The sequence below is a fragment of the Bactrocera dorsalis genome, chromosome 4, assembly GCF_023373825.1.
Source record: "Bactrocera dorsalis isolate Fly_Bdor chromosome 4, ASM2337382v1, whole genome shotgun sequence".
NCBI classification, from domain to species: domain Eukaryota; kingdom Metazoa; phylum Arthropoda; class Insecta; order Diptera; family Tephritidae; genus Bactrocera; species Bactrocera dorsalis.
The window spans coordinates 58,993,714-59,017,872 of NC_064306.1; the positions used below are offsets into that span (position 1 = coordinate 58,993,714).

Below are 24,159 nucleotides of genomic sequence, written 5' to 3' on the forward strand. Positions count from 1 at the left end.
CTATCGATAATTCGTCTAGTGTCTCAATCCAATTTGAAGAATTGCCCTACTAAATGCACAAGAGATGACCCATTGTTTTATTGCTGCCTTCCTTTTGACATTTTCTGCAGTATTTACAATATGTCAGTTCCATTTTGCAGACCACGATCAGACTGAGATCAGAGAGTATTCAAATGTATCAAGGGTGAGTAGGAAGTTTTTATATTTCTGATGTACCGCCTTGCACATGGCAGTTTTTCATTCCAGTGTATCATGAAATCGCGTTTTATCCTTTTTTTGTCATGTACCTGTCTATATTTTAGGTAAATGCTAACTCTGCAGTTGTCTGCTAATGCATTGGCTTTCCTAATAGCAATTACCTCTGCTTGGAATATATTCAATTATCCGGCAACTTAAAAAACTCTGTAATGTCTAATTCCGGACAGTATTTTTTAGTTTATGGTTGAAAGGAAGACCAAATGAAACCAATTTCCTATATTCAATCAAAATCTTTCCTTTAATAATGTCAACAAAACTAGAAAATCTTTAAATCCACTACAAACAACTTTACTGCTACAACAATATTCATCGTGCTACCTCCAACAAATTCCACAAATAGTAGCTAAATATTCACATTATTATTGCCATAAAAATGGCCGCGTTTGGCAGCATAGAAAATTTTGTGCAGCTATGCAACATTTTTTATGCCACACTGTCTGCCAAGACAATGTTTGCGCTTTTTTATTGTCCTGCGCATACAAATTTATTTACTTAAATAAAATGCAAAACTGAAACACACACACACGTGCTGTGCTAATAAACAAGCGCACACTAGTGTAGTGCAATGGCACGAATGTGCTGCGGCGGTCGGCATGGCGTATACGCGATATTAGTATTACAACGTTATTTTTCTCGCGCAAACCGCCACATAAGCGCGCAACTTTTTCAATTTCACAGCCGCAGCAGCAGCTTGGCATTAGTAATGTGCAGAGTGGCATATGTGCCTGCGTGTGTGTGTAGAAAGTGGGTGTGAGTATGTGTTAAAGCGCTGCGGTCGCCAGCCAGCTGACGCTATTCCTCGTAAACTTGTTGCTGTCTGTCGCAAAATTTTTACAAAAAAATATTACTTTTATTACAATTATTACTTTTTCTTTTTTTTTTATCATAATTCGCCATACAAAGCACATGAGTTTCTATTGTTTTTGTGTGATTGCTGCAGCGCGGCCATTGTAAAAGCGCCAAAGTAGTCAGTATGTTGCATTTTTTACGATTTTATTAGTTGGTTTTGTATAATTTTGCATTTATTTATTTATCTGCTTTTTTTGATGCTCATCATTTTGCTTTGAGTTGCATGTGTGTTAAAAAATCGCGCATTATCAGCGCATTTCGGCCTTTATCAAGACAACAGATATGCTGTAATGCCCATATGAGCATGTGTGAGTGAGTCTTTTGTATGATTTTATGGCTGCCCTGTGCGAGCAAAGCTTTGACTGCTCGGTTGTGCTAGGCTGTGCCGCATTCGAAAGTTATTAAATTATGTAGAGCATATAGTATAATAAAAAGTTAGTTGGCTGTAAAAGGTCATGTGTGGTGCGATGAACTGGCAGTCCTGCAGTAAAGGTTCAGTTGATTTGAAAATTAAATACAAAAGCTCATTCAGTTGAAGTTAATTACATGTGCAAAAAGCCCGAAATGAATGTAAGAATCGTAAAGAAATGAATTCACTCAAGTTTACCAAATATTTGACCTTTCAACTGTCAGTATACCCTTATTATAGATACCAGCTTTCTCCAGAACGATCACTTATTATATTCCTCTTTTATTTTCAAAGTTTCGTTAAAAAAGCCTTGTATTAATTTCTAACTGGTACGAAAACATTAACCTCACAATTTTGAACTAACCTCAAAAAAAGATTCTGAAAGAGTTAGTTAGTATAAGACTTTATATATTTCACAACTGTATATTTTGTAATTTACTTATAATATGGAAGAGCTAGTTACGAACTAGTCTCAATTGATACCCATAAAGTCTTGTCTTCAAATACTGCTGCAAGGGTCTATACTTGTCCGTCTATTTGAAGCTGAAAACAGTTCTCATAATTCCTATAAAAATGTATTTCCCTTATGATAGTTCGAAACCCGTTTTTGAAAAAAATCGAAAATAATACTGATACCTCCCTTTATAATTAATAAAATTACTTACAATCACATAAAATGGCAGCGTTCCCCAACATTAAACATTTTCGTAATATCTCTCAAGTAGAGAAACATTTATTTCTGTATTCCCTTTTATGTACAGAGCGCGCCATCTATTATCTCGATATGTAAACATACAAATTATTTGGAAGAAACCCATGCTTGAAATGTCTTACCGATTTCAAAAATTTTACACATGATCCTTTTCGGAAACAAAATTATTTTGCTTCTAGAAAAAAAAAAAATTAAAAAAGAAATTACTATTACCATACTGGCCATCCCGACCTTCAGATATGACTATCTCGCTTCTTTACCGTTCGGCTCGTATATCGTTTATATACTCGTAGTATTTGTTATTGAAAGATGCAGACTTTGATTGTCGTTATATTCATGAATTAAAAACCTGTTAAAGGGAAATACGTATCTTAAATATTCCAAAGTATAGCCGCTCAGTTCAATCAACATTTGTCAGCGGGAATAAGTTACTTAACCAACACTACTAGGGGCCATCAAACAATCTACGTTCCCTCCAGGGCTGAAGAGGTGAACCATGAACCATCTGAGCGGCCGGCAGTCAATCGTACTGTTTCGAGGACAAAATTCTACGTTTAGAAAAAATAAACTGGGGGTTTTACTGGGAGGTGTCTTCTCCCTCGAATATTTAACTCCTATATTTTGGAACTCAACAACCAGAGAAAATTATCATCATCTCATACGTAGACGATTGTAAAACATTGAAGTGGAGCAATGTAATCGATGGCATGGGTTCGAAAGAAAACTGCTTTTTACCGAACTTTTTGTTTCTTTTCCACAAGGAGCATGAAACTCTCCCTCGTTAAATACACAATAACCATATTTACTAACTGAACGTGAGAATACAGATTGGATCTTAATATCACAGTCTAAGATGTTTAAATTCTGACTGTCAATACTGCACCAGCAACAAAATCTTCAAGTAGCTAACCCGCTGCTCGTGTGGAAAGGACAAAGGAATGTGTTTCATCAACTAAACTGCTACAATGGGGTCGCCTCTATATGTATCGGAACTAGGACGAAGGCTCTTCAGACGGGGCAACTAGAGGGTGCCTTTAGATGTCCCTGTCGAACAACTTCCCTTATGGGAAGTCCCTCGAGGCAGTTTATGCTGGCATATTTTCACAGAAACCAAACGAAAAACTCGAGTAACCCCGAGAATTTAGAGTGGCCATTGCGCTACTTCGTTCGGGATAAAGCAAGTTGAACTCCTCATTATACAGAATCGACCAAATACCTATCAGCATGACTCTAACCACCTCTTTGCATTTAACCGTATCCCATTCATCTAAAAACCTCTTCCTATGGTCCGATGCCATCGAAATCTCTTGTTTTTTGGATCTACCGTTATTTTGTCGGTACAAACACTATAAGTAAGCTTCAACGAAACTAAAACATACAGAAGTCTAGTCGGAATTACACCACTCAAATAGCAGGGCGGCGATACTAGCCTTGAACTCATTAACAGTGCGCTCAGGGCTGATCAAGGAATGCCTAACGTCGTTTGTATCAGACCACAACGGAATCGCAGGAAATTGTAAAGCTGATGAGCTAGAAAGAAAGGAAAAGGAGCGGGTCGGTGCTCCGGTATCCCCATTTGTTGTACTAATAGATAGCTGGCCTACGCGGAAGCTTGGCCAGTGCTGGGTCACCATGCACTGTCGCAAAAGCCTTTTGGGCAAAGATGTATCAGAAGAGATCTAGTGATTTCTTTGCCTTTGGTAAGGCTAGCCCCTCCCTAACCCTATTTTACTAAGTTAGGCTGGGAATCCCACCAGACACCATCTGCAGAAGTTGTATGGAAGAAGATGAGGCGGAAACAACTCAACACTTCCTTCTTGACTGTACCGCATTTGGCAGGTCAAGACTTAAACACTTGAGAGCGCATCCCTTCAGACATCCCACCGAATTTTTGTGAATGGGAATTAAACGCTTGTGCAAATTTGTATTGGCTACTAAGCGTTTTGCTAATTTATAAATTCAAACACAGGAGTTCTTATTTTCTATTCCTTCACGAAGGAAGAAACGTAGACAAATACTCATCTAACCTAACTTAGTCGGAATAACAATTTAAGCAGCTCATAAACACTTTCTTCGAATTTTTCTATTTTTCTACAAAAAATTATTTATAATAACTCACCGACAATCAAGCAGCAGTGCATTACCCTTTTGGCCGGCAACGGAAATCATTTGGTCCATAATGCCACAAGGCATACCAGCGAACTTGTGTTCAGCGGCTTGGCAAACTAAAGCGCGTTTCTTGTTGCTGTAAGTTTTAAAATGGAAATAAAAATTAAAACAAAACGAAATAAAAAGAGCCAAGTTGTTGACATGCCAACCAAGCCAAAAAAATATATATATTATGTATATAATACGAGTATATAAGGAAAAAACATTGCATAAAGCATTCTTGATTGCTAATTTACTCACCTTTCAAGTTGTTTGTCGGTCAACTGCTCCATAAACGTCACAGTGGCCACCTCAACTGCTGCACTGGAAGACAAGCCGCCACCCACTGGCACATTGGAGGCAAACACGGCATTGAAGCCGGGCAGCTGACCTTCCAGTTTCGATTCGACGGCAAAATGGTGAATCACACCTTTCACGTAGTTTGCCCATCTGCAAGGAGAGCGAGAGAGAGAAAGAGGGAGAGGTAATGCAATTGTCGAAATTCTCAAAAGTGCATGGCAAAGCTAAAGTTCTCTGCTGCTTGGATGGACAGGCGGACCACTGGCCGGCTATGTCAAAGCATATTTAAATTTCCGAGGTGAAATTTGCTTTTTGCCACTGACGAATTTACCGTTTTTAGATGGCTTGGCGAAATCTCAGCATTGATTAGAAATACATATACAAACACTAAAAAGCCGCAAAGCGCATATTTACAAACACATACACACACAATCATTCTCCCACACACACATATTGCTGCATGTAAACCACTTTCAACTCGTTTTTGCATTTCCTTTGTGGCTTCACAGTTGAGTAGTTGAACTTTACAATTTGACCACATGTATTTGCACACACGCACACACACAAACCGGATTGCACTTGCTTAACTATGCTTGGTATTTATTTGTATGTATGCGTGTATGCATATGAATTTCTAACGCCACATTTCTCTGCCTTTTACTTCGGTTTGTTTATTTGTTTATTTGGTCGGCAAGCGCTCTCCTTTCACTCACTTGACAGCACATATCAGGAGAACGGGCCAACCATCCGGCAAACGAGTTGACAGCCTGTCAGAAAGCACCATTCACCAACTTTTTGTGACGCACAAATTGTTGTAATGCGCTCTTTTCAAAGTATGACTACATGCATGTGTGTGTGTGTGTGTTTGAGGTCATGCAAAGAAAACCGAACTATGTTAAATACTAGAGCATTGGCCATTGGTGGCTTGGAGTTGTTATGCAAGCAACTGGCTGTAATCCCATTGCGATTTTGAGGATTTCTAAAGGACTTCTAATAAGTGCATGTATGGCAAGTTCTCCCCTCACGAACAAAGTCCAAACTCTACAAATCCCTCATCATTCCAGTGAATATTTTTGTTGTTGTTGTAGCTGCAGAATTCTGCTGAGTTGAAAGTCCTTGACCGGATAAAGAAAGCTATGGGTCCGTTCCGGTTATGTATGCCTGACTGTCATGGGAACGGTCCTGTCCTGCAATATGGCGCGGAAGCATGTACAATGACATCATCTGATGAGTCGACCTTACGGGTGCTCAAGAGAAAGGTTCTGCCGAAGATTTATGGTATTTTGCGCATTGGCACCCTTAAGTACCATATTCGATGGAACGATGAGCTGTTCGAGATATACAATGACATTGACATTGTTCAACAAATCAAGAGACAGCGGCTGCGCTGGCTAAATCATATCGTCTGCATGGAAGAGAAAACTGCAGTTTTGAAGGTTTTCAATTCAGTACCCGCCGGCGGAAGCAGAGGAAGAGGAAGACCTAAGCTCCTTAGAGAGATCATGTGGAGAAGGACCTAACTGTACTTGGTATCTCGAATTGGCGTCACATATCGAAAAGAAGAAACGACTGGCGCACTGTTGTTAACTCGACTATAACTCACTTATGCGATGGCTACGCCAGTGAAATAGAAATAAACTCCTGAAACAAACTACAAGGAATTTTTCAGAGCCTTTAATCGATCCTATGACTTCAAACGCCTATGGAAAGTGCTTCTATATACTCAAGATAATATATTATCAGGCAATAAACAGATTAAATAAGCACATCTCACAGCCCACTACATCTACTTAAACCAGACTTGCTGTAAGAAAATATTTCGAAAAATTATTTATTTAATATGAAAATGAATTATGTTAGACGGTAACCATGCCCACTCCGCATACAACGGTTATGTTGGAAATTACAAAATTCACGATAATTCACCAAGCCAATACGCCAGAAGCATTAAATTTCACATCGTACGAGTATATGGCACAGGAGAACATCATAGGAACGTGTGACAAAATTCACCGATAGGCACGGCAGCGCCAACCTTTAAATGAAATTCCATGCCTTAAGAATTGTTCTACTAATTTCAACCAAATTCGGTACATAATATCATAGTGATTCTATATAACTTCTTCATTTTACAGTATACAAACCAAATACCTAAGAAGTTATCCGAATAGTTATATAGTTTCTCTAAGATATTAGATCGAATGTCCAAATCGAACAATAAGTTATCAAGTCCCCAGATACCTTGACTGCCTATTGCTGATTTTTTACGAAAAATAATAGTCAGCCTCAAACTGAGAGAACTTTTTTTCGTGACAATATTGTGTCTTGGTGCCAAACATTTATGAAATTGGGCCATAGTTCCATTATTTTAGACATATTATAACCAATATTTCCGCCAATCTTTCATCGCAATAAAATTCATGTGAAATTGAGCGAAGCACGTGAACTAATAGTCAGTGAAACCTCTTCGAAATATTTTTTTCTTACCTCTCTAGTATCGGATATTAAGATTATTCCTTAATGAATACATATATTTTGACGGAGTAAAAATGTTTACTCGTATAATCTCATCTACTGAAATATGCTTCCGAAGGTCTAGGTGACTGAAAAATCAAATCGTTAGTAGCTATTTAATAATAGCTCGAGAGTAATACTTTGTGATATTCCTTGTAATATGACGGATTGGCTATGGAATGAATACAGGACTCTGCCCAAAAAAAGGTTATCCATTTTGAGGTTCCCTATTCTTTTAAAGAAAAACACAGAAACTTCAAATTTAATGGGGAATGTCTTTTATCATTCGAAAAAACATCCTTTGACATTTATTTTTTAAAGACTGTCTACATTGACTCTAGACTTTACAAATCCTTCCTTCTATAGGAGGCTATCATAACACGATTACGTTGTTTTTTCTGGATAAAATGGCAGCTCTTGAATCTCTTCAGGTTCCGGTGAGCTGGAAATGGGCTTCATTGCTGGAAAACATTGGCTCGAAAACGTCGGATTTTCTTGGAACTCAAGAGTTCTTAGAGCGAAGTGATATCGCATCGGAAAGGTCGAGCGGCTGCAGTTCTTCCACAAGCTGTATTTTGTACGTTTTCAGCTTAAGATCTCGACGTTAAATGCGCCAAGTCGCTCCATACGCCAGTCTGAGTTGCTGCGGCTCAGCTCCGGCTGCTATATTTTTTTTACAACGTGCTGGACGTGATCTATACGTTCGAATATTATCCAATAATTAATGTTGTGTCTCGAAGTGAGTCATGGTGTAGCGTATAGTAGCGTATGCTCATTAGACCGATTAGGTTGATCATAAGTTGAGTGAAGCGCACGAAACACATTCTTTACAGAACGTGAATTTTCGTAATAAAGTTGAAAGTCTTCACGTGACGAATTAGTTATGGGATAGATATATAATTATGTCGAAGTAATATTCCGAATATAATAATTTTCAAGAACACTGTGAGAATTATGTAGATATATTACATTACTATGGAATATATTTCGACTGTCTTGAGGTCTTGAAAAAGCGAAGACAAATTGCATTTTATTGGACGCGTATGAGATGATTTGGAAGAGTAAATAATAAAGAATTTGGATCTTCGGTCCCGGTAGTAAAACAGTAAGGAAAGTCAGTTCCAACTTGACTTGACGAGAGCCGACTTAAGCCTTTCCCTTTAGACCTCTTTCTGTATGGTAATATCTGTTTGAACGACTTTAAGCTGAGAACTATAAAAGTATGGCTAACTGTCACACTAATTTGAAATTTCGATATGAAGTAAAGTATCACATTTTCACATGACAGCGAGGAGAAAGCTCAAAGAGCCACGGTGTCCGTATTCCCTCGTTGAAGCAAACACACACATTCTCACTTGTCAAGGCTGCGGCTGTGGTGCATTTTCATTTCCATTTTCATTTTATCCTTATTGTTTTCTGCTATCATTTGAGAAACACGCACACAGAGTGGATGTTGTTGTCGCTGAATTCACACACACAGGAACAACCGCAAGTCCCGATGACAGGTGACGGACGCCAACGACAATTTGCAAAATTTCGGAAAGAAAAGTAACCCGATGCGTGGCTAAAGAGCAGCCTGTTGACAAATATACGTACAAACATGTACATATGTATCCATGAAAGTGTGGGAGCAGTGAAATTGGACGAAAGGGGTATACATAACAAGGAAGTAAACACCAAAAGCAGACAGTTACTGAGGTAAGAGTGTACAGGAAATGTTTGATGCCAAAGAGGGGACACACATACGAGTACACAATACTACACATAAAGACACATACACCAACAATTTACGTTACACTACCATTCTGCACTTAAATTAGAAGCCGATATTTGAGGCGTTTCCTACAAAATTTGAAGCTTAACTACACTTCGGCTTACTAAGAAACTACTTACTTTGGCAATTCGGGTTTCAGATCCAATAATGAGAACTCCACTTGCTTTGGATCATCGCAGCCAGCACAGTGTGTAAAGACTGAGGCCTTATTGTCCGCACGGCGACCGCCAACGACCAATGTCACCATGGGCAGCGCCTAGAGAAAGGCATAAATAAAGAGAGGTATGAATAAGGAGAGAAGTATATGCAAGCGTGTAAAGAAAAGCTCACGAAAAAAACTATGCTAATTAAGGTAGGAAAATGAATAGCTTGCTGAAACATAGAAGAATTTGGGCAGCGACATGGCGAAAAACAAAGCAAAGATTTAATACGGTGATTAAAAAAGTTGCCTTTTTTGCTCCTTATTTCATACAATGCTTTCTAATTAGTGATTTTTTGTCGACGTTTCCACTACAATAACGGTTAGAATATATGGTATACTTGTAGGTACATATATCACCTCACTTGCTTGCCTTTGTCTGTTGCGACCCAATTTCTCGCAGCGGTTTAATTAAGCGCTCAAAAAATTCTATCAAGAACGAGTGTATAGGTATGTGTGTATGTGTGGCAGTTGCTACTCACCATCGGCAGCACGAAGCCATCATTGTAGTCAATATGTTCGCCAATCAAATTAACACGTCCGGGAGCACAGCAGGCCACTTCTGGATCGCCGCCAAAGAGATCATGATACGTCGATTTGGCCAATGCCAAAATTTCTTCGTACGTGGCTAACTTTGTGACTGCGGGCATTTTTATGTTGTCTCAAGTTACACGAGCACTTGCTGTTTCTGTTGCTGGCTGTTACTCTGCGCGCTCGGCTCAATTGGCAACGAATGACGCCTGCTGATTGTGGGTAATTAGTGGCACGTGGTTGAGTCTTTTTCTGTCTTCTCTCTTTTATTTTTGTCAAAACTTGAGATTCCGGGAATTGTTTCGTTTTTAAATTATAGTGATTCTGGTATTTGCTAACAGCCGAAATGAAAATGTGGAATAAATACAGAGAAATTATTGTTAAATTAAATATTATTTAGTGTTTCAATACATGTTTAATATAAGAAAGAATTAATTAAAAATATTTTTGAAACGTCAAATATGTATTTTTTCAAAACTAAATTCAATTATCCACAATATCATATGAGCACAATAATAATTTCAAGAAAAGACTAAACTCTGGTTTAGCAATAATGACGCGTCTGCGAAAGCTTCTCCCAGCCGCCATGAGCGGTGCTGCATGGCATCACTCCTGAGGATTATCAAAAACTACATGTGTGCACCGACCAAGAGCTACAACCTCGCAATCCCGGGTGTTATGCGACTCCCCTGCACATTGGATGATTGCCGCTGAGAGATTAATTCGGCTGCATTCGACACCAACAATGCCCTGCAAGCGAAGTCATCTACGGCCGCTGAAAAGGTGGCAAGCACCACCAAGGCTCCCCCCTACAGGCTCAGCTGCTCGGATTCAGGAAAGCCACATCGGGCAAACACCAAAGGTGCTGAAAGAAGGAAGAGAAAGAGGAGAAGGGAAAGGAAGAGCTAAAGAGGGCACGACGACGCTAATAGGAAAGTCATAAGGAGTGCCAGCTTGAAGTGGTGCGTGAGGCATCTCCGGGAGAAGAAACTTCTGAGGTAGTGGAGGTATTGGCGAGAAACAGGATCGGGCGGGAGGCAGCGCAGCTACCTGATTAACGCAACCCCAACCGCCAGACGAGGGAGCGAAAAGGCAGCGATTTCGACAACCCAAACCCAAACCGCGAAGCATAAGACGAGAAAATCGACTGAAACAATTGCTTTTTTGAATACTCAAATCATCCCTTTGATAAGTCATCCTCCGTATAATCCTGACTTGGCACCGAACGACTTATTTTAGTTATAGAACGGAAGAAATAAGAATAAGAAGATCGTTTCTCTACACCTGAAAAGGCAGTTGATGCATTCAAAAGGCATATTTTGAAGATACCACAATCTGATTACCAAAAGTACTTGAACAATTAGTTCACACCTGGTTAGTTTTCCTGATTTCTTGAAAGAAAACTGTCATACAAATGGTTGTGTAGCACCGAAATTTTATTGCTCTGCGTTGTTATAGTGGTATGATCGCAACATATTCGGTTTGTCCAAAAGAACAGGAAACCAATTAATATGAAGGGAAGTGCTTCGTCCGCGAACAACTTTTGATATATTTTGCTCATATTTAAACACTTATACAGATTAATGATGTTTACTTTCAGGCTCATACGAGTAAATCCACGATTCAACACTTATCACAACGACGTGTTTCCAGGCACCTCTGTCGTATTCTGTTAATACCTCTCGACTAACTACACAAGCCTTGTGTGGAATACAATGGGAACAATTTTTTTTTATAGTAAATGTTCATGCAATATTGAATGTGTTCTAGTCCCACTAATGCACATAGTGGTCTCAATCTCACGATAGGTCGCATGATGATCTTGCAATATCTGTTTGCGCACAACATCCATAGTTTCCGAAACAAGAACTGATTTTAGACGATCTTAATGCAATTCGATTGGACTGATCTACGACCTCGATTGAGTTCACCATACCATCGATAAATACTGGTACTAAATGGAGCTTCACCGTAAAAAATTTATTTAAGTTCATCTATGCACTCTCGCTGAGTTAATCCACCTCGAAAGTTGTAAAAAATATTCGAAAAAAATGTTCATGATTTAATTCCATTTTTGGTCGAAGTGAATATTTAAGTTACTGTAAACCAAACAAGTAGCCTTCTTCTTCCTCTCCTTCAAAACTTTCTGAGTATTTATGACTTAGAAAATGTCAAATTTTACGATAAAGTTGCTAGTTTTCGGATTGGAGCACTAATGTTGCCAGGAATAGAAAAGGCCGCCTACGTAAGGAGCAGCAAAAATCTCCGCGAGTAAACTCACTCAAAGTAATAATAAATTAAGCGGTTCACAAAATTAAATAAAGACAAAGTTATTTAAAAATGAGAGAGTTAGAATGGCTTCGCATCAAAGATATTTAAAATTCTAAGTCTCCAATATTCTAACTGGATACAGTAGCGAAGAAAACGATCAATATAAAAACAATAACCGATTCCTTAAGACATTGGAGTATTTGAAGGAACCATTTCTATTAAAAATTGGAGAACACTATTACATTAACTTGTAAGTACTTAGTTCTAACATTAGTTTAAGAATTGTCAGAGTGAACACACGCACCTCAAAATCTGTCGAATGAGAGCAGCGTCACTCTGACTAAACTTAAACAGTACTTCATATACATAGTTTGTATTTTTTTAATTACCATGCGAGACAAGCTACACAACTCAGTTTCATGTATGTATATTCAACTTTTCATGACGGATTGTTTTTTAAATAAACAAACAAAATACGAAAAGTAAAAAAAAATGGAGAAAAAACTTGCGGAAGCAAATAAATCTTCTTTTATGGTAGTTTTTAACTTTTTACCGCATATTAAATTGAAAACCCAGCCACAAGCAATTGGATGAGCACACAAACCGGGAAACACGTTGCGGACTCCTCCCACCAGCGAACTCAACAAAGAGTGAATAAGCAACTTAGTGCATAAGCACTTGGAGTCATAAATTCAAACACACATGCACACGCTTAAGTGTGTCTGTGTGTTAGTCGCTGTTTTCGAAGCTCAAAGCGTAAGTCAGACCCTTGCCCTGCAATCTTTGCTGCTTTTTTCCACATTCGATTTCACTTTATTTACACATGAGCGGAGATCAACGCACGCTGAGCCGGGGCCAGCCAGCCGCACGACCAGCAGCCGAAACTTTGCGCATAAAAATCTTAAAAGTGTTTCTGAAAGCGCCATAAAAATTAAAATAAAAGTAACTAAACTTACTTAGTGCAAGGCGGACGTGTCAGAGCATAAAGCAGAGTGCCGCTCAAAACAATGAAGATGAAATCGCGAAGACAAAGGAAATTTTAATTTAATTACGCTCATATGAAGGAGTTTTATGACTTTTTGCGGGGCTGCCTTTACGTGGGCGATGCCTAAGTGGTGCATGTAGTTCCATTTTTATTTTGATGATTAAATTTATGGCAAATAAATGGTGAAAGGATATGGTGAATGTGAAAGAGGAGGTTGTAAACAGTAAAAATATTTTGGTTATTATGATAAGAGAAACATCAAGATTTAAAAATATTTGGATTTTTAGTATTTTAAAATAGTCGAGATTTTCTTCAATTTTTAAGCATATAAACTATATTTTTATTATATTGTAATATATATGTATATCGTCACCTAAAATGCAAAAGTAACATGTAGCATAAGATTTGCAGCTTCCGCTGTCAGATATAACCAATATATAACCATTTTTTTAAATTTATGAAAAGCGATGCCAGTTTAGTACATTGAAGAGTGAGATTATCGGTTGCGACTATAGTCCGGTTTACAATTTGAATATTTATACAACTAACTTTGCTTTGCAATAACTTTTTGTCAAACCTTTTCTTTACGCTCCATCTTCAGGTTGCTCTTCTAATTAGAGAATCTATATACTATATAATACTATTCTCTGGCATTCGTCAACAATAACTTGTTTTGAAGTAGATTATTCTAAATGGTATACTAAATTCTTTAACGAGTATTTTTTTATCGCAGTTAGATCCAAAGAGCTTTCACACGATAGCTAGTAGCGACCTCTTAAAACTAAAACAAGTAATGTAGATCATCTCTGAGTATGTACTGAGACGTTTTTTTCCGTGGATAATGCCTGCCAGCAATCGATCTTCATTAAACAAACTGACAATGAGAACAGCATATTTTATTTATTGAAGCAATGATAAGATATTTCAGACGAAAAATGTACTGTAGGGACTAACTTAGTCAACAAAGAAAGAAAGAAAGAGATGAGAGACGAGAGAGAAATACTAAATTACAAGGGAGAGAAACGAAAAAATTTCACTCTCTAAAGTAAGTAAAGCAATGCAAAACAAGGGTGTCGTAATTTTTCACTGATATGAGACGAATGAATGCTTATCACAAATTCTTATCAATTTTTAAATTAAACTATATTTTTACAACATAATTAAGTTGAGAACCATCTCACAGTGAGATCTTTTTGTAAGCTTTTGGTGCTTTAAGATTTGCGTTGCGATTTGCTTAAGTTAAAAAAAATCACTATTTGTACTAAGTTGAGCAAAGCACATAAGATACTTAAATATATATACATATCATATACAAATATTATATACCTTCATTAAATAGTTTAAGCCACCAGCTTAAACTAAAACGACTTGCAGACAAGGAAGAGGTACAATTTCAATCTAATCATATAAGTATGACAAATTTGATCTAATAATCATAAAATTTTCAACTGAGGGTGATAAATTTAACAATTGTCAGTTTGTAAATTCTATCATTTTGAATGCAGCAACCTTTGTTATTTTGAGGAAATTGGATCATAAGGAATATCGAGTGTTAATGAGATATTGCTTTTTGAAATACAAAAAAAGCAATTGAAGAAAAAAATTGGCTTGATGACAAGTTTTCGGACACTGCTCCAGGAACATAAACCTTCAAGGATTGGTATGCTGAGTGTTGACGTGGTGAAAAGAACACCCAAGGGGGTGAACGCAGAGTTACTGACGAAGACAACAAAAGAGTCCACAAATAATTTTAGATGACCGTTCAGTGAAGTTGTTCGAGATAGCAGGCACTCTAAGTATACATACTGAACATGTTTGTCATATCATTCACGAACATTTGGCTATGAAAAAGCTCTATGCAAAGTAGATGCCGTGCAAGCTCATTTTTGACCAAAAACAACGACGAGTTCATGATTCGGAGCAGTGTTTGGAGATTTTCAAGCGAAATAAATTTGAATCGATATGTGCCAATGGATGAAACGTTGCTCCATCATTTCACTCCGAAGTCCAATCGATAGTCATCCGAGTGGACTGCACATAGCATTATTGAACCGCTAGGAATCGGCCGGGTTTGAAGATAAAAAGTTATTTTTCAGAAAAACAAAGTATATTACAACAATTTAGTGAAATCAGTGGCAATAATCTATGAATTGGGCTTCGAATTACTTCCGCATCCACCGTATTTTCCAGATCTGGAACCCAGCTTAGTTCTGAAACTTCAAAAGAATGCTCGCTAGAAAGAAATTTTCAGCGCATGAAGAGGTGATTGCCGAAATTGAGGCCTATTTTGAAGCAAAAGACAAATCGTACTACAAAAAGGGTATCTAAAAAATGAAGGGTCGCTATAATCAGTTTAACACCCTTGAAGGAAACTATTTTGAATAAAAAAAACGAGTTTTTTCCAAAAAAAATATTTTTTAATTTGGTAGGCCGGGTATTTTTAAATTGAGCTAGGTGTAAGTTTCAGATTATGAGGAGAAATCCTTTTACGAATCCCGTCGTCGCGCAAAAAACCATTAACACCAGGAACTCTTGGCGCTACACGTTCATAAAAATATTACATTCATCACAAATAGTGAATATTGGTTATACGGGAGATATAGACATTGAAGCTAAATATTTTCTTAGTTTTGTTTCTAGAGTTAGAAATTCAAGAACAATCAGAAACTGCATTTATGGAATAACATTAGTAGCTGCGGTAGTTAGGCCCTCCATCTGCTCTTTTCTGTTGTCTGGACTACTAACCCTTCATTTGTGAAATAGCATTAATAAACGGGCCAACAGCTGTTCATCACAAATACATATAAATAACGAACGTTAAGTTAAGTAAGTTGAGTTTGTGACTAACAGCATGTGAATTGCGCGTTTATATCCCAAAATATGGTTACCAAAAATACTAATAATTTAGAACTTTGTTAGAGTAATCGGTTTTCGGATAACAATGCCAAAATATCAATTGGACTCAAAGAACTTGTCAGAAAAACATCTAAAGCTCGTAGCTTCTTCGAAACTGGTTGGAGCCAATAAAAGTTTCGTCAGATATTTAACGATCCGACACCACTACATAAAAATACGAGTATAAGCGCCAGTTCATAATTATAATCACTACGAATATTTCTAGCACAATAAAAAATAATCATAATAAAATTTTTTAAATATTGAACATTAATCGTTTATCTCAATTGGCACAGAGTTATTAACCAATCGTTGATTTGCGAAAATAAATACCAAATCACAATATATTTTTGGCAACTAATTGCAACATATACTATATACTAATGACACTATAATTATTAGCACATCACTTATGAAAGCAAATTTAAATTTTATTTTTTTTTAATGTTTGCTTATCGCCACTCAAATCGATTAAATCAATATTATATATTCATATTTTGCCAAAACTCACTTCTTACGCCACAAATCACCGAAAATTTCACTGAAAGCCACACGAAACCAAACTTCAAATCAAAAAATTCGTACCTCGCTCACGCAGAGAATGACAACAACTGATTGCGGGGCAGCTCCTGCCCAGTGCCGGGTCCAAATTATTTACAAAATTCACTTGCACATTTTACTTTACTTTTCTGCTCGCTTTACCCACACTTTTAACACGCTCCCTGCTCGATTACACTTATTCAACCTTTTCGAAGCATTATCTTTATTAGAACACTTGTTGTTCGCATTTTTTATTATTTGCTTTCGGCAATTATATTTAATTTAATATTTACACAAACATTTGTTGCCTCAGCTGTTTATCAGCGCTTGCAGCGATAAGCGACTAAATGGGCGCGAATATTCAACACAAAAGCAAAGAAAGCGAGAAAGCAGCGAGAAATGTCAATTCACTACAAAACAACGGTGGGAAAGTTGAGGTATGAAATGGTTTAAGTACTCACTGGGTAGTGCAATGAACTGATTACACATTATTATCGCTACACACAACAACGAAATTCTCTCAGTCATCAACTAACGTCTCTTACTCATGCTCAGCCGCGGCCCCTTCATTTCGCTCAATGTGTACTTACTTGTCATTGCTAATTTTGCTTTCAGCCGCTTCGTTGTTTCGACTGTCTTCCTCCCATTCGTCATAAATATGCATTGCATTGATAATGCCAAATTCTCTCATACATTCATATATAAATATATTTCATTACTTTCTCATTCATTATTGCAATGCATTGTGCTCACTGTACTTATTGCGCGCGTGAGTTGTTCGCTCTAAATGTCTAAATGCGTTTGCCGGTTCTCGAATGACACGCGAATGTCATTTATTTTTTTGCCAACAATTACTGATAAGAGTGTCAACAATGAAATACTAATACTTTGTACTTGACAATCACTTATAGTTTAGTCTGAAATACCCACAATATCAGAGCTTCTGTTTGCTGTTGGTAAATACCCACCTAACCCACTTGGTAGGGTATTAACATATATCTCTTATGTATCAATCAATCAAGGTGCTTCTATTAAATTAAGTTGTTATTGTCAATTGGATATTTCCACACCGAATTTTTGGGCTCTAAATAGGGGTTTCTTCAAAGGGATTTTTTCGACAATCACCGAATTCCACGCTCTCTCTTTCTCTGGTAATATTAACCCCTTATATTTCATCTCTGAAAAAAAAACTGTTTTTTAAGATAGATTTATAAATACCCAGAACTTTAGCGTACTTAGCGGTCTTTAGTAAATTTTTGAGGCCATAAGGGTGGGCATTTGTAGAACCTTCAACAAAAACTCGAAGATGATAAATGTTTTAACCAAAACTGCGACCCAAGCCAGTAGAATACTTCTCTTCCAGCATAAAAATATTTCTCAGTTCTGATCTGGGCTGATAGGTAGTTGTTGTTGTTGTAACGGTTATCTAGTCCCTGGTGAGAAAGTAAGGTTACCATCGAGGCAATCCAAGGGTAGTCCCAGTATATGTGGTTTCGACGGGCTCAGACCATAGAGAGGGGGGTATTGGATGTGTAGGGTTAGCTAGGCATGCAAAGAGGTGGTTAGAATCATTCGGAGATTCGTTACATGCTGAATATATTTTGGATAAGTAGAAGGTCAGTAGATTGTTAAAGTTTTATCAGTATTCAGAACGAAGCTGAACAAAGCTCACTCTCGATTATCGCAACAACTCGAGCTCGTCATCTGCAATGGGTGGTGGTTTGACTCCAAATATGCCATTCACTGAGAGGGTGTCGGTAAAAGTATTTATGGCTCCACTGTGAATGGTAGTCGTTGTATGGCAGCCGGTTTGGTACTCTCAATAAAATTACTGATATCTCTTACACTCCTTGTGGAAACCATTCAAAGTTTGGTGCCTGATAGTTACCAAGTACTTTGGGCTTGGGTTTGAACTATTAAAGATATTGATAATCCAAGGTAAAGAAATGTTTACTTCCTCTTGCGTAATATTTGATTTTAATCAGACTTCATACCGCTTGCATTGAGATAGTATCTCGCATTCAAAGCCACTGTCAGATGGACGAGGTCAATTACGGTTTAAAACTATTGATATGTACACATCATGTATAAATATTATTATCACAAAACCTTACATTTATTGGCACTCGAGTACTTAATTAACCGTATGCATGTTCAACACATCTGTTCACAATTTGTTCACATACAATAACTACATCGTTTATAAGTACCGCAATTGGGTTTATCTCCTCTCAGCGCTCTCCCAGTCTATTTTCACGTAAGCAGCCGGCAATCATCGCATAGGTGTTGAGTGATAACCCCTAGTGGACTGCTAATCATCTGACTTTGTTTACCGTTATGCCTTCTCATATATTTACAGCGAATTATTGCGATAGGTAATATGAGGAAAATACATGCGATTGTGTGCTAGAGGAGAAATAGGTCATATGTTTTTGGTTTTTGGTTGATGCTATACTATATTCATTAAAATATGTTCTACAAAATATAAAGGAGTAATAAAAAAATGTCAATTTTTCTACGTCAAAAAATATTGAAGTATTTCTTCTGCTTTTTTCTGTAAATAACACTTCAACTTGCAACTAATATATTGTTTAACACACCCGCTATACAATTGCTAACGCTTGAGCTTAAAATTGAACCCTATGATAATTGTTACTTACTTATTAATACTTCTTAGTACCAATACACATACATCGGAGAGGTATGACCATTGTTAGATCCGAAAATGTTTGTTATTACTAAAATAAGGCTTTTTTGTAGATTCGAGTTTCATCACAAATTGACGGTGATAATACTATATTTTAAGTTATTTTTACTTTTAGAAATCAACTACTTGAAAGATAATATTAACACCCCAAATTTGTGAAGAAATATATATTTTCATGTTTTTTTTTTAATTATGGTTTTCCTAGACTACTATCAAATATAATAATATTAAGGATGCTAGAGACAAAATTCGGACACTCTATGACATACACAAAACGAACTGTCAACTTATCGAAGTAATCATAAACAAAGACTTTTGATCATGACGTCACGCAACAAAGCATTTTTCTGTCAAACGGACTCCGAAAATGTAATGGGCCCCAGCTGTCGGGACTCCTATATATTTTAAATTATTGTTTAATATTTAGTAAACCTGAAATGAAAACAGATGGCTACTATCGGTTTTATAGCACTAAAAAATTATCAAACTTGTTACTTGTATACGTAAACTTAAGTACAAACATGATGTCTTTACAAGACAGTTGCTACTATAAGAAGTAAAGGAAAATATCTATATGTCTAATCCAATTAAAAAATTAAATGTGTGCCACCAAGAAATCGTCAATCGCACTTAGTGACATTCCCTTTTCTAGAACATAAAGTCAATGTGGCCGGTTTTTTACTTGTACTTAAGCGAACAGTATAGCAAAATGCATAGGCAAGTGACAAACAAATTTAAAAATTTTAAATAAAAATCCAACTTTATATTTTAGATTGTATTACTTAAGTTGCCCTTAAAATATACGAAGTATTTCTTAAATAAAACTTTACACGCCTCAGTAAATAGAGCTTATTCACTATTTTTGCTATGAGACACTTTTTTGAGTATCATCATCACCTTGATTTCGACAAGAATGTTTGACTTGAAGTGGTCAATGAACCAAGCATTGCTAGTGTAGACTTTGCTTTCAAATAATCTCACACACAAAAAGATTATCATCAGATACAGTTATACTGAATTGAGGTTTTAAAAACACATCCATCGGATAGTTCAATACGTTAGTATACATATCTCAAAGTTCATAATATTTTAATAACGGAAAAAATGTAAAACCATCTTATGAGGATCCGGACTGACAAAACAAACAATATTAGTTATCGGTTTCGACTCACTTTTGAAGCATCATTGCTTGATTTTTTTTCAATTTTGACGTCATATTGATAAACTCAATATGCATTCGATAGATATACGATCCTCAGTTATATTCTTTGTCGAGCAGCTGTTTTGCTCTTTACACTCGACGTCATTTTTGCAAAAAAATTTAGTCACTACTCAATTCAAGTTTAGCATTAACAAGCTTCATATAACCAAAATGTGTGGAGCGGATCCATAAAAGATATTGATATCTCTGATACCTATCTGGTACCAACACCAACATGTTCAAGCATTTTTTCTTAAACTTTTATGATATCGCCTTTAACAGAGGTGGGTGAAAGACGACTAGGCAAGTTTTCAATGATTTGACGACCTTCAGTGATTGTTTTGTCTCACTCAAATAACTACATATTTGTATTCATGATAAAGTAGACTCCATAAAACAGTTCTGCAGGCTCATTATTCAATTCTTTATTCCAGGTAAAAATTGCCAGGCAAACTTTTTCGTCGTATATTAAAAGCTTCCAAACATTCACTAATTGTCATATTTCGTGTGCGGAGTCATTGCGAATGTTGGAAAAGGCTTACGGTGATTCAGTTTTATTAAAAGCACAAACCTAAGAGTGGTACAAAGCCTTCAAAGGCGGTCGAGAGATCGTTGAAGACATGCCTCCTTCTGCACGAGCTTCGAAATCTTCAACTGATGAAGACATAAAAAACGTGAGACTATGGTGGTCGAAAATCCTGAGGCAAGTGTTAGAGAGATGACAAGAGAGTTCAACCTCTCTCGGGTGTCCGTTCGAATGATTTTGGTGGATATTTTTTAGAAATTTACCACACTTTTCTTTACTCCAAATATAGGCAACATTTTATTTGAAAAATTTTTAATATAAAATCATAAAGTATTGCCTACATTCAGGCAACATAAAGCAACAACCCCAATCTTTGGCACTTGTGGCTCTCAAACATTATGTTAAACACTTTTCTTGAATTTTCTTATATTAGTTTTTATTTTATTAAAACATTTTTCTCTACTCACCACACTGTGCCGCCTTGATCCATCTTCCTTTTCCACAAACGTTCACGGAGTGTATCAACTAAGAGCTGGTTGATTGCAACAAGCATTCTGTTTTCTGTCCGAATCAATGACGCTGGCTCTAGTTGTAACTGCGCTGGCAATAATGTTGTTAAAAGGAAAAAACAATTAGTTGTCAATTAATACAAATTATCAGGACTTGCCACATTGTTACACTTCATTGTGCAACAAAAATGGCAAAGCGCAAGAGACAAAAAATGCAGAAACAGCAAAATCAGTAGTCGCATTAAGCACATAATAAATACCAGTAGAAGGGCGAAGGGCGCTAATAAGGGAACTGGCAGCGCTGACAGCAAATACTTACGACTCATGCTGAGCATAGACATACATACACACATACATATACATACACACATAAAAATGCGAGTTTATAAACACTCATGTTTCCTTGCACATCCTGGCGAGTTCCAGCAGACCACCGACATTTGCGGCCATTGTCATTCCCCTCGGCGAACTGTGCCATCCCGGTTCGTTCCTCGGCACATTACTTCGCTTTGTTTATTTGAATTCTGTTATTTCTCTTAATTATTTTTTATTTAATTTTCTCGCCAACACGCAAAACGCAGAGAAGCGGAAAATCCACAGCAGCTTCCAAATGCAATAACAACAAAATACAACAACCGCGTGCAAAGCTGTGTAGGAATCGCATTCATCTGCTGGTAGCTGGTGTGCGGTGGGCGCGGCATTGAAATGCCAACGGCAATGGGCGCATATAAAGCGGTTCGAGCGTAAAAATAGAAATTAAATGACTTGCAGGACAACATGCACTCGCACTGATTTGTTTCTGTTTGCTTCTTTTTTCATTCCTCTGTTTGTTTTGGCTGTCTGCGTTTGCCTAGCACATTTATATGTGTATTGTTGTATGAGTGTGCGTGTGCGTGGGCAGGAGCGCGTCTCGTCGGGCTGACCTTTGATAATTATTCTATGCGGTTGTGTTTAAGACGACCAATACGAGGGTTGCTGCTTAAATCTTATGATTACTTGAAGAAATATGGTGGACAGGCACACTGGGATAAGTATCTGTACGGATGAATCCAAATTTGAATATCGCGTAAGAAGTGGTATCTTTTCAGAAAAATTGGATACCATATTGCTTTTCTACTGCCAGAACCACAGTAATGTCTTCCAAATGGAGATGACAGCAATTAAAGAAAGCCTCGCTGTTACCTCTTTGAAATCACTAAAGTCTCTTAGGGTTTCATCAAAAATAGTGGAATGATGCCTTGATCCCCTAATGGATCTAACAATCTATTTCAAGATAAACCTACAATGAGTTCCAGGTCAGGGTTATATTTCTGGTAACTGTGAATCAGATGAACTAGCCAGATCAGACGCCACCCTACAGATATAAGAGAATCTCGGTGGAGTCAACCTCTAACTTTCCAAACAGTAACCGCACACGCCACTATCTTATTTGCTGACATGCCAGCAGATGGGGGATATCTGTCAAGAGAAAGAAGATGAGGAAATCATGGAAAATCTTTGATACGAATAAAAGCTTTCTATTGAAAAGATTCACAAACGTGAGTCGAGCATTTCTTAACGATATATCGGTTGATGAACACTTACAACTTTTTGTAAAGAAGATCCTGGTCGTCAGACCTCCATTCTAACATGCCTATCTAGATAAATATAAAGTGCAGTATAATGAAGTCTACTATTTTTCTACTAGATGGCTTTGGTAATTTGTATCCTGAGATGTATTGGGTCCGATAAGGACAGCAATATGGCGACGCTATATTTTTTCCAGTAAATTCTTCAAAATTATTAAAATTTACTACCGAAAGAGTCAGTGGTCTTACCTTTAAAAATGGGTTATTCAATAAAAGCGCTTCAAAAGTTAAAAAAAAAAACAAAAAAGGTTTGGGATATCAATAAAGTTCTTTATTCCTGTGAAGATACATGCATACGTACTTCATGAGTCACCGGTTTGGTGCGGTTAATGAGCCGGCAAAGTTATTGAGCCGTACTTCTTTCGTGATGATCAAGATCGGCACGTTACGGAGCATGGGAATCGCTAACGTTCAATGATAACCGAATATTTTTGACCCGAATTAAATGAAATGGATTTGGACAAGGTTCCAACAGGACGGCACCGCAAGCCACAGAACGAATGTCACAACCGATTTATTGAAAACCAAGTTTGGTGACGGTGCTATCTCACGAAATGGACCAGTCAATTGTCCGCCCCGGTCATGCGATTTGAGGCCATTAAAATATTTACTATGGTCTATGCCAACAAGCCAGCGACGATTGAATTCGATTCGTACGAATATCGAACGTGAAATTTCAGCAGTATTGGCCGATTTTTAAGAATTGGTACTTAAAACACTTCTTGGACAATTTCGTGATTGCTTGACTTAGTATTCTTTGAGTCTAAGTTGGACAGAAGATACGCCATACTGTACTGCGTCTCTTTGATAAAGGCGGAAATGTAAGGCAGACGTTAGAAAATGCGCCCTAATGGTTATGGTCCTGATATGTACCACGCTTTAAAAAACCAGTTGTCGAGAATATCGATATACTTGTATAATCGTCGTTCGTTCTATCATGTAAGCTTTATATATATTGGCCAAACGCTGAAACCATGAAGGTGTCAGCTCTGCAAGAAATCGTAATCTTCGATCGCAAACTCGAGGATAGAATGGTCTTTCTTCTACCATGAGGTCTACAAAGAGATTTATTCTAGTACGAACGACGACTAGTGATGTTGTGAAACTCTTCAACATTGTTGTTACCCAGTATTATAAAATGCTCAAGAACGCAGACACTCTTAAGTTGAAAAGCATTCAATCGATACTGACGTTATAGAACTG

At 37.3% G+C, this 24,159-nt stretch overlaps 2 protein-coding genes across 2 annotated transcripts in view; both read right to left on the reverse strand.

Annotated features, from left to right (window-relative positions):
• The window catches only part of LOC105222516 (galactokinase), a 49,747-nt gene extending 39,721 nt beyond the window's left edge, over positions 1 to 10,026 (reverse strand). Inside the window, exons 1-4 of the mRNA XM_049455580.1 lie at positions 9,646 to 10,026; positions 9,084 to 9,220; positions 4,638 to 4,826; positions 4,348 to 4,473 (exon numbers count right to left, since the gene is read on the reverse strand). Coding sequence (XP_049311537.1) covers positions 4,348 to 4,473; positions 4,638 to 4,826; positions 9,084 to 9,220; positions 9,646 to 9,813 — 620 coding nt within the window. The 5' untranslated portion in view covers positions 9,814 to 10,026. The remainder of the gene's footprint in view (positions 1 to 4,347; positions 4,474 to 4,637; positions 4,827 to 9,083; positions 9,221 to 9,645) is intronic.
• The window catches only part of LOC105225696 (furin-like protease 2), a 725,052-nt gene that overhangs the window by 597,895 nt on the left and 102,998 nt on the right, over positions 1 to 24,159 (reverse strand). The gene's annotated exons all lie outside the window — the stretch shown is intronic.